The 12,575-nt window shown below is 32.0% G+C and overlaps 1 protein-coding gene across 6 annotated transcripts in view; it reads left to right on the forward strand.

Moving 5' to 3' along the window:
- The window catches only part of LOC143250626 (potassium voltage-gated channel protein Shal-like), a 174,303-nt gene that overhangs the window by 136,942 nt on the left and 24,786 nt on the right, over window positions 1-12,575 (forward strand). For all 6 annotated transcript variants that reach the window (XM_076501477.1, XM_076501478.1, XM_076501481.1 and 3 more), the window contains exons 3-4: window positions 2,756-2,938; window positions 9,610-9,765. In XM_076501477.1, the coding sequence (XP_076357592.1) occupies window positions 2,756-2,938; window positions 9,610-9,765 (339 nt within the window). The remainder of the gene's footprint in view (window positions 1-2,755; window positions 2,939-9,609; window positions 9,766-12,575) is intronic.

Raw genomic sequence — 12,575 nt, forward strand, 5'->3', positions numbered from 1 at the left:
TAGATTCACCTTTCTGTAATTAGGTTATATTTATGAGTAGACTCACCTTTCTGTAATTAGGTTATATTTATGAGTAGACTCACCTTTCTGTAATTAAGTTATATTTATGAGTAGCCTCACCTTTCTGTAATTAGGTTATATTTATGAGTAGACTCACCTTTCTGTAATTAGGTTATATTTATGAGTAGATTCACCTTTCTGTAATTAGGTTATATTTATGAGTAGACTCACCTTTCTGTAATTAGGTTATATTTATGAGTAGACTCACCTTTCTGTAATTAGGTTATATTTATGGGTAGACTCACCCTTCTGTAATTAGGTTATATTTATGAGTAGACTCACCTTTCTGTAATTAGGTTATATTTATGAGTAGACTCACTTTTCTGTAATTAGGTTATATTTATGAGTAGACTCACCTTTCTGTAATTAGGTTATATTTATGAGTAGACTCACCTTTCTGTAATTAGGTTATATTTATGAGTAGACTCACCTTTCTGTAATTAGTTCATGCCAAAATTTTCCGATATTTTTTACTGGTGTACATGTATTTGTTACACACTTGTGAAGTTTTCACTAATAATCATAACTTCCACTACAGCTTCGGTATTTTCTCCTTGTACAGTTGCCATAGACTGGTAAACATATAATACATTCAGAAGAAACTTTGAAGAAACTTATTCAAACACTATGTTATGCTTACTCAGAACCGAATTTCTTTGAGGTGAGATTGTATTTTAATTATTGTCTATGACTGCGAATTACGGCACAATACACAAAAGAAGTGGAATATAATAAACAAAAATATAAAAGTATTTTCAATTTCATCTTTGGTCTGCTTTTCTCACCCAGTCATATCTTTCAGTGGCCATTAGCAAGGTAAAAAAGATTAAACCGGCATGAGCCTTCCTGAGTTTACTAATATGTGAATGATATATGACTCAGAAATGACTCGAACTAACACATAATTTATTACAATAGTAGACATATGGTTTCCACAGCATCTCAGGCTGTTGGTAGAATGTTGTAGCAATACATTGGTTGGAATGTAAGCCAGTAAAGAGACACTAATGAGCTACGAGCTCCTTATTCTCATGGATTTGTTATCATAATATCAATGACGATACATTAAAGTAAACCTCTTACACACCATAGACGTAACCATTACTCAGGTAGGTTAAGGTCTGAAGTAACATAAAACCGAGGTGTAGAACTCCGTATACTTAAACCAATACGAAATATTTATGCTTTGTACACCTTATTCACTATTCATTTGAAGTATTTGTAATAAAGTATAACAACAATTATAAATTGGCCATTTAAGTGTAATTACTCATAGCTTATAATTCATGTATACATATCAGTTTCATACATATCATGTATCATATTCGCTTCCGTGATTGCTTTTAATACTGTGCAGAAGCATATCTGTAAGAGTATTATTGAGAATTTATGTCTGTAAAAATGTATAACTTCAAGGGTATAGTAACACTGTATTTGATAAGTACGTTTAAAGATAGGTATGTATCAGTTTAACAATTTTATAAAATGCAAATAATAATTTATTGTTTGATAAGATGGGATAGCATAGTAAACTTTGGTCTAAGTTTAACTGTGGATTTGTCCATCGGTTAGGTATTGTATTTTAAATTCGTATTTTATCCACCACAATGTTGTTTTGTTTTAGTTCATATTACTGTCACTTTAATTTTGCGTTAGATAATGGTGTGGGATTTAATCGAATGTTGTTACTGATTGTGTGCTTTGTTGGTTACTATGTATTTTGCGTTAACTAAAATGATTTGTTGAAGTCTGTGATAGTGTAGAATAAGACAGTTCTGTTACTTTGCTGCAGGCTTAGGATAGCTTGTCTATGTTCTGTGTCGCCAAACCATATCAGATTAATGATTATGTATGTTTAAGTTATTCTCTTTATGTTTATATTTCGGGGTTAAAATACTTCAGGGTGGGTAGGTGAGCTAGCATTTACAAGGTTTAACTCAGTTTTTGTGTAACTTCCTACTTTTACTACACGAGGGCCTATTCTGTAGCAGTGTCATAAAAAGGAGTTCATATTATTTCTTTCTGATGAGATATTTTTCAATATAAAAGGCTTCTTTTCTGACTATTACTATTTTATCGAATTATTACGTTCGTGGAGAATGCATTTGCTTTGTCAGTGATGTCAATATTGTTATTGTTAAGAAAAGCTCTTTTACGTTTTGTAATTACGAACTGCAACTTCGAATTAACAAACAACTTATGGGATTGTTATAATTTTGATTGGATAACTTCTAAAGAAGATTTAACTCAGTTATTTGATAACACTTTGTAGAATGGACGGCAACTGCCTGTTGTGGAGACACAAGTGTAGTGGACGACGTTTCGAAAGTTTTCCTCCTTTCGTTTTCAACTTCGAAGATTTCTAAACGTCGTTCTCTACACTTGTGTCTTCACAACAGGCAGTTGCCGTCCATTCTACAAAGTGTCATCATGAATACTCTGCCTGAAACAATCTATTAAATCACTCAGTTATTTGCTTTACAACTATAAGATTGCGAGGTTTGTCTCATCCAGTTTTTGTCAAACATCAACAAGGAACATAACGAGAAATCTTATTCCTTTTAAACGTTACTTAGCTGATTATCACAAGTATCACCCATAATTACCACATATTATGTACTTATTCTATTTTCAGACAACTTTGAACTAATCTTTTCACTGTATATCTGTTTATCATTATCTTTAATCTTTGCAGAAAGCTAGGATGGCTCGAATTCGAATTGCCAAAGCTACAAGTGGCGCAGCTTTCGTAAGCAAGAAGAAAGCAGCCGAAGCGAGACTCGCAGCCCAGGCGAAAGGCAACTACTTGGAAGAAACTGACGACGATATATTCGAGCTACAGCATCATCACCTTCTTCGTTGCTTAGAGAAAACCACGGTTAGTGCTCGTGCTCTTTACCTTGTTTCTCTACTTGTATAGGAGCAAAGGAATGTCATAACACGTGTTTTGTTCTATACACGTGGGAACCCGATCTAACATTTTGGTACAAACAATCTTGACCAGGTCTAGAGAGGAATGTTAAAAAAACAGCTATCTACAATTTCTTTCTTTATATTTTAAAACGATTAAAAACATCTAACTGAAAATAGCCGAATACAACGATAATGTGTTTTAAATGTATTGTACTTCAGATGCAAATAGTAATATTTTGCTAATCTACCATCTTTTAAAGTTTTTTTTCTAAAACAAAAGTTGTATTTTTAATAATTATTTGTTTGTTCACGGAAAGCTACACGAGAGCATCTAATCCTAATTTTGACAAACTGGAAGGGAAGGCAGCTAGTCAACATCGCCTGCTGCCAACTTTTGGACTTCTCTTCACTAAAGAATGATAAGATTGACAAAGACATTACAACTACTAGACCATGTCAAGTCCATTTTTTCATAATAAGGATTGTTTGTAAATTACTTGAAACTGATATTTATATTATCATTTATTTGACTGTTTTCAAACATAGCCACATTGGGCCATCTAATGTGCTTACCGCGGGGATTCGAACCTCGGAACTTAGCTTTGTAACTCTATAAACTTATTACTATTCCATCGGGGGACATCTTTATCTTATTCCTAGGTCTGTTTATCTAGGTTAATATTTTTAAAGCAATCTTCGCTTACATAAATTATTTTCTCTAATGTTTTTTACTATCTAATCTTGAAGTAGAAAATCATTACCCTTGAACGTCATATTTACGGATCACTTTCTTTTCTTTTTTATCAAAAGAAAACTATTATATTAGCTTATCAGATGAAGGTGTTATAAATTTCTCATGTTGAGAATAAAAAATTAGTAGCCTATAATTCCATTAAAATTTTTATTTTACTACGGCTTTCTAATAACTTATGTCATAGCTTCGAAATCAAAAGAAATAGATATGCGTGGTAAACTTTTCTTGGTTTAATGTTACATTTTGTACAACATATTGCCCTCCCACAAAATTTCAAGACTTCGAATATCTTAAACAGCTACCTAGAGGCTTATCTACACGTTGTATCTATTGGGCTACTATTCTTGCTATAGCTTTCTCTGTAGCATTTGGTGAGCTTTCGTTGGATGCTGCTCAGAATAAAATAGATTGTTCTAGTAATGACTGTCGATCCGCGTCTGTCTTCAGTTGAACGCTAATCAAAACACCGCCTAAACTGGAAGACGCACGTGGAAAGAACAGTATCACGTGACTCATTTGTCTTCTGTAATGACGTATTTTCGCCGCCAGATGACTTCCTGAATTGGCTATCTTGTTCATAACTTATGGTAGGTTAGGTTATTTGATCACTAACGTTATCAATAGCTGAGTCTTCCAAAACAAAGGTAGAGTAAAATTTTCAAAGAATAATGTCATTTTTATCACTACCTGGTGTAATGTTTTTGATGAAGTGTTGGTGTTAGCTGCCAACCAACAGAAGCCTTAACTTTACGTCTTGCTATAAGTAAGCTATTTTCAGAAAGTAGTATTTTAAACAAGTAACTCCACGTGCCAGGTTCCGAAACATATTCGAAGGCTGATAAAAGTTAAACGCTTCGACATTTTCGTGTTGCCAGAAAGCTGAAAATCTTATTATATGCTCAAATTTAGAAGTTTTTCTTTAGATATTAAAATTTTTATTCTTATAACGTCTAGAATAAATATGAATAACAAATTATACTACTGAGAATATTTTAAGATGTCAAAACTGGTGACTTTACAAAACCACTAAAATCTAAATTTACATATATATATATAGCTGCCTCGTAAGACAGAGATTTACTATTTTAATTCATAAAATTGTTTTATGTGTCAAACATTCACATATGAGCACCAACACTTGAAACCAGACAGTCCTCCAACATCATAGCCAGCACCCAGTAATCTCTTTTGGAAGGATTTCTAAAATATAACACCCTCATGCAGTCGTTCTAAGTTCTGGAATTCGGTTTATATATGTGTGATACGACTACACACACTACACGGACAAGATTCGAGAATTCAGAACTACTAACAGGCGATACTTAGCAATACAATTCACAATGGAAATAGATGAACATAACACATTTTCATTTCTAGACTTCGTGATTTCCAAGACACATGAACTTATATAATACAAGGGTTCATAAATACCTCTAATTTCCTTTACTGTAGAGTAAACTGCTCTAAGAGTGTGATGAAGGGCGCCATCTACTGAATATCGTCTCCAGAAAACAACAACAACAATAATTAATATATAGAAGATGCTAAGATAAGTATATTCCTACTAAACAGTTAATGCTTTGAACGCTTCATAAATAAGAACATTTTAAACATAGATAAATACCGAGAATAATAAGAAAGAAACTTAAAGATGTACATCTGCATTTTATTGTATAAAATGTATTTGAAAATGTAGAGATGATTTGAAAGCAGCGTAAACTTATAACAGTAATCAAAACCCATAAAATAATACGGTTACAGTTAGTAAACGGTAGATTATTTAACAATTCAATAGAAAACCCAAAAACCATTTACAATATGTTGAAGTAAAAAAGTAACAGAAGTAAGAATTTGGGCGTATACAAAAATGTAATAGTCATAAAAGACTGTATAATTCCCAGCTGTTTGCAATAACTCGTAATGTGAGAAAATACCGCACAATGAAATACGATGAGATGAAAATAATGGAAAATAAACCATAGACTAAGAAAAGAAAGATTAAAGAAATTTTGTGCATCCACTTGATTAATAACGCATTCGGTCAACCTAGAACAGAAGTCAGCAAACTCTGGATGCATACTGTGAACTGTTCACAAGGGCCAAGCCCTGACAGGAATAAACTTTAGACTAGTTTATAGCACATCTGCTATGTCCCAGGCTCGAATCCCGGGTACTGCCTCCAATGCCAGGCCCCTTAGAGCTTCACATTCCGAATAAGACAACACATTAGCATCCTCAAAATAGATATTTAATGATAGAGTTTATTATAATTAACACTTAGGTTGGATAATCACATACACTATTAATGTTGACAACAACTGATGTCCAATCGCCACAATGTTAGAATAAACACCGAAAGCAGACGTGTTTGAGTTAAAGTGTGAAATATATCAACTCACATCTATCAACGTGGCCAACATTATGACTTACTTACTAACGTGAAAAAAAGTTTCTCTCTTACGCAAAGAGGTGAAGATTCACGTAAAGGCTATTCGTTAAAAACAATAAACATAAAGACAAAAATATATATTTTCAGTGTGACTGTCGTATAAAGGAAGTAACTGAATCGTCCTAATAAACTTATTTTCTTATTACTGACACAGAAGAAGGACGTTTAATTTTCATTCCATTTGAAAGTTTTCTTTAGGGGAAAATAAAATGATTTTTTGATAAATTGTGACTTTGAAATTATTTAACTTCTTAGAAAAGCAACAGCGAAAAATAAATATAACAAAAGTTACGCTGCTCAGAAATAAAATATCTGAGAACAAGCAGATCAAATCGATTTAGGAATTTCAATATGGCTGATGAATAGATCTAGTTCAATGACAGTTTATCGCTAATTTTTAGCTATGTTTTGTGGCCTGTGCAGCAACATCGTATACATTTCTAACCGCACATACATTGTTTTATTTATAAGGAATATATGTTTCTAGTTCGAAATATAAATTATTTTTTCCTTCAGTTTAAAGTCATCAAAGGTCGTTGTTGTTTAAAATCCAAATTATTTTTTTAAAAAATCAAGCATTGTTTTCCAACATATTGGTTGCTGCTTACCATATTTAAGGAAAAGACCAAGAAATTGAATTAAATAATACAAAAATATTATGCAAAGAAAACAAAACACCAAAAACTACCGCGTATTTAAAGTAGTCCACCAATAGGCATCGGCCAAACAATGATCAGTAAGACCTTAAGACCTTGGACCTGCGATGTCCCGAGTTTCCATTTGTCGTGCTGAGTGCAGTCCAGTGATAGCGTGACGAATTGTGGATACGAGGTTCCCTGGTTCGAATCCTGTTGCCGTCAAAATAAATTCGCGTTGCATACTTTCGGTCCGAACCCAACTTACAAGAATACCCAAATTATTGGTGGTAGGTGGTGTCACCAGCTGTCTTCCCTCTAAATTATACCTCAAAATTAAGAACAGATTACGCAGATAGACCTTGTGAAACTTTGCGCGAAATTCAACAAAACAAATAAACAAAATCTCAATTCACGAAAGATCACAACTTTAAACATTACTCGTTTTTTCATAATTCTATATTTCAAGATTCTATTAAAATGTATGAAATCACACCCGAGCAAATTCGGAGCAGCAATTTGATTGATCCGCGCAGTGAAATCAGTAGTTAATAAACAAAAAATATCTGAATCAAAAGGCAATTAAAATAAAACTAGTCATATTTTTCGGTACGCGTTAAGATGATAGTACGGTCCGGCATGGCCAGGTGGTTAAGACACTCGTCTCGTAATCTGAGGGTTGCGGTTTCGAATCCCCATGACTCCAAATATGCTTACCCTTTAGCCGTGGGGGCGTTATAATGTTACGGTCAATTCTACTATTCGTTGGTAAAATAGTAGCCTTAGAGTTGGCGGTGGGTGGTGATGGATAGCTGTCTTCCATCTAGTCTTATACTGCAAAATTAGGGACGGCTAGTGCAGATAGCCCTCGCGTAGCTTTGCGTGAAATTCAAAACAAACCAAACCAAGACGATAGTAAGCAATTATTTTGTGTTAACGAAGACTTACAAACTTTCAGCAAGCCTCAAAATCAGCAACATGTTTCTATGAGGATGAAAACCATAGGAATTGAAATCACGGTAATTTCGTGAGATCACCTTTAAGCTATGTTTACGTATCTATTAACAGCGGATTTCTGTGCCCTTGATTTGCTATTAGATGTATAAATTCAGAAATACGTCCAAGACAGTTAAGTAATGTATTTGTTTTTGAATTTCGCGCAAAACTGTACGAGAGCTATCTGCGCTAGCCGTTCTTAATTTAGCAATGCAAGACAAGAGAGAAGGCATCACCACCCATCACCAACTCTCGAACTACTCTTTTAACAACTAATAGTGAGATTGACCATAACAATATAGCATCCCAATGGCTGAAAGGGTAATCACTTTTGATGTAACGGGATTCGAACCCACGACCCTCTATCACAAGTCAGTTGTCCTAACCACCTGGCCATGCCGGGCCTGTTACACATGTGATGAAGTAAATAAGGACCTATTGATCAGTGAATTAGGTGAACTTGAGTGAGGACAGGTAGCTACGGGAAATCAAAATTTGAAGTTGTAGTCCCAATGCTTGGTTAAGCAAGGTATTTTTGTTTTGTTCTGGCCTTTTGAGATACGTAAATCGGATAGTGGAACATATAAAACAATTTTTAGATTGGTCAAAAGTGCATCTAGAATCGCTTACTTATTAAGATTGAGAAAAAAATAGCAAAAATATTTGCAGCTAATTCGTTGACACCTTTTGCCATTTTCTTTGGCAATGTGAACAGAATTTTTTTTTGTGAGATCTATGCTGCTTATGTGGCTAATCTTGGAATATGGGATACCTATACTATACTGTTTACTTTGGGAGTATGAGATACCTTGAAGTTAATCATAATTTTTTCCATCAGCTCTTAAACATTGACAAATTATTCACTTTCCTGTCTCCAGTACAATACTTCAGAAGTCAGATGCTGATGAGGTCGTGGTTGTATTTTGCAATCTGTGACGATAATGGAAATTTTACTACGTGAATTTTATTTTGCGCTTTGGGCATGGAAAACTCGGAATATCTCAGATGAGTTTGTGTGTTTTTCTTATAGCAAAGCCACATAGGGCCATCTGCTGAGCCCACCGAGGGGAATTGAACCCCTGATTGTAATCCGGAGACTTACCGCTGTACTAGCGGGGGACATCTCAGATGAACTCTTATTAGGATCCGAAATAGATAATTTTGAACAGCTGTAAAATATTTATTTTTCTAGTCAAACAGAGTTCTTTAACGCAAAGACGCATATACAACTTATGATAGCTGAAAAATAATAATATAACTGCTTAGGAATGACTTTTCGAGAGTTCAAATCTTTAAGCTAAAAAGCACCTTTGTTATCATCCTGAAGGGTTATGTTAAAATAGTTAATATTGTTGAAATTCAACTATGGAACTCTTCATAAATGAGTGCCAGGTTAATGATTCTGTAACCAATTTAGCGTGATGAAAATTATAATCCTCTTCCATTACTATATACATATAGTATTTTATCCGTATATATAAATCGATTTCTGAATAAGTAAAACTTAGATGTTATTTTACTAATATGGATCAAGTCTATCGAACTTCCTGTGAATATCAAAATATATTCTTAATGAACTTGCAGTAAACTTCCTGTGAATATCAAAATATATTCTTAATGAACTTGCAGTGAACTTCCTGTGAATATCAAAATATATTCTTAATGAACTTGCAGTAAACTTCCTGTGAATCTTGACTGTTAGTCTTCAAAGAGTCAAAAGTGACCAAATATCCATTAAATAACCTGAAACTCTCAATTCATGTTTATATATATATCTGTTAATTTCTTATAATTTTCTCTAGGATCGAGAGTTTGTGGAACTAGAAACGTCACATGGTATTCAACCAAATCAAGCTTCTTCCACACCCCCCTTGTCTCCTGCTCCTATTGCCGCTTCCCGACGAAGTAGACTCTTCCGTTCTTGTTGTGGAAGGAGTTGCAACCGTAAGAAATACCAGGTAAATTATGATCCAGAACAAAATGTTCCTCACACTGTTTCCAGCAGAAAAATACAACACGATTTATGTTTAAATTTCCTGGGACGGAATGAAATCACTATGCTAAGTTTTATTTTGATTATAGCGTCAGAAGAGGTGCTCATCAGAAATAGACTGTTTATTTAATTCTGGATTCAAGTTTCAAATATCGAACATTTTGAGATATATGTTGATTTATGGTTTAAATCTAGTCACTATCGAGCAGTTTGAAATTAATAGGACTGCCGAAAATTACTGTTTTACGGATCAAATGTACTTTTACTATAAAAACAATGAACTGGTATTAAATAGACCATGTAGTACAGGTGGGCATCTTATGACAGTGTAATGAAAGTAAAACATATAACAACTAGTGATTATTTGTTAAACTACGATAAGAAAAGGTGAAAAAAGTTGTATTTTAATATAGATAGTCAGTTCTGTTTACAACTGAATGAAAATAAATATTATAATTATACATTCATTTATCAATACTTCATCACTTTAATTTGGAAAAAAAACTTTACTGCTCCGAAGTTTTGTCGAGAGAATCGTCATTATCATCCATATTTCATTATTTTAATGAAAAACAAAACACTGCTGTTTTGTGGAGAGCTCCATTTCTCTACTCTTTAAAGTTTAATTTTTTGCATAGTATTTCCATCTGGCGATTGAATTCTGTCATTTAGATGTTCTTTAAAAAACTTTTGTGTGAATTTGGATGTATTTTCCTCGGATTATGATGTTCGTAATTTTATATCAAATTTCATAAAGTAAGCTCTTCTAATCTAGTTAATTAAACAATTCTGCACAGCCAAGCAGATAACTTAATTATGAGATGGCTCTTCTCACACTCTTTAAGTTCTCAAAAGCACTCGTGCCAAACCTAAGAGACTTTGTATGTAGACAGACAGTTTAACTATGAAGATCTGAATGAATAAATTTAATACTAATGTTAGAGAGATTTTTTCATTTTTTGAAATATTCTATCCTGGTTTTTATTCATAAAATATATGTCATTTATACTGCATAACAATTGCTATTCAACAAACTTCCACACATGATAAGGTAACGATACGTTACGTGTGAACACCATATGAGACATCTTCTATAATATTAAAACGTCATAATCCTACTGACATGTTTATTTACTTTCATCTTCAAGATCTACTATAGAAAATTGTTAACGACAACAACGTTTTCCAAATATTAATTTTTTCATCATTTATAAGTTTACAGACAACAGTATGCCATTTAAGCAGTTTCCATATTAAACATATTTTACAAGCAGTGTCACATATTAAACATATTTTACAAGCAGTGTCACATATTAAACATATTTTATCCAGCACTTCTACATATTAAATACATTTTCTCAAATAGTTTTGCATATTAAACGTATTTTACCACAAAGGTTTAGATAGTAAACACACTTATTAGGCAGTTTTAAATATTAAAGACATTTTTCAAGCAGTTTCACATATTAAACACATTTTATCAAACAGTTTTATACATTAAACACATTTTATCAAACAGTTTTACATATTAAACATATTGTTTTAAGTAATTTTAGGAATCAAACATAACTTATGAAGCAGTGTTACGTATTAAACGCTTTATATCAAGCAATTTTACACATTAAACACGATTCATTAAGCAGTTTAAAATGTTAAACACATTTTATCAAACACATTTGAATATTAAATACATGTTAATAAGGAATTTTACATATTAAATAAATTTTATCCCGCGGGTTTACATATTAACAAAATTTTGCAATCAGTTTTACATATTAAACACATTTTATCAAGTGGTTTTACATATTGAAAACAGTTTATCAAAGAGATTGCATATTAAACATATTTTACTACAAAGTTTTAAATTGTAAACACAATAATTAGGCAGTTTTACATATTAAAGATATTTTCTCAAGCAGTTTTACATATTGAACTCATTTTATCAATGAGTTTTGGATATTAAACATACTTTACTACAAAGTTCTAAATTGCAAACAAACTTATTAGGCAGTTTTACATATTAAAATATTTTTCAAGCAGTTTTACATATTAAACACATTTTATCAAACAGTTTTATAGATAAAACACATTTTATCAAGTTCTTCTACATACTAAACACACTTTATCAAATAGTTTTACATATTAAACTAATTCTACCACAAAGATTTACACATAAAAACACTTTTTACGCTGTTTTACATATTAAAGACATTTTAACAAGCAGTTTTACATTTTAACACATTTTATCAAACATTTTTACATACTATACATATTTTATTCAGCAGATTTACATATCAAATATATATATATCAAATATATTTTATCAAGCAGTTTTACGTATTGAACACATTTGTTCATGCATATTTACATATTAAACACATTTTATCAAACAGTTTTACGTATTAAACATATTTACCAAGCAGATTTACATATGAAACACATTTATAAAATGGTTTTATATATCAAACACATTTTTAAAGTTGTTTTCCATATTAAATACATTTTATAAAGCAATTATACATATTAAAGACATCGATAAAGCAGTTTTATACATTAAACACATCTTTACAATCAGTTTTACATATTAAACATATGGTTTCATGCAGTTTTATATATTAAACACATTTATAAAGCTGTTTTACATATTAAACACAATTATGAACCTGTTTTACATCTTCAACTCACTTTATCAAGCAAGTTTATTATATTAAACAAATTGTTTTAAGCAATTTTAGGTATCAAACATAACATTTGAAGCAGTGTTTTATTAGACAC

This window comes from Tachypleus tridentatus, chromosome 5, assembly GCF_004210375.1.
Source record: "Tachypleus tridentatus isolate NWPU-2018 chromosome 5, ASM421037v1, whole genome shotgun sequence".
Classification (NCBI taxonomy): Eukaryota; Metazoa; Arthropoda; class Merostomata; order Xiphosura; family Limulidae; genus Tachypleus; species Tachypleus tridentatus.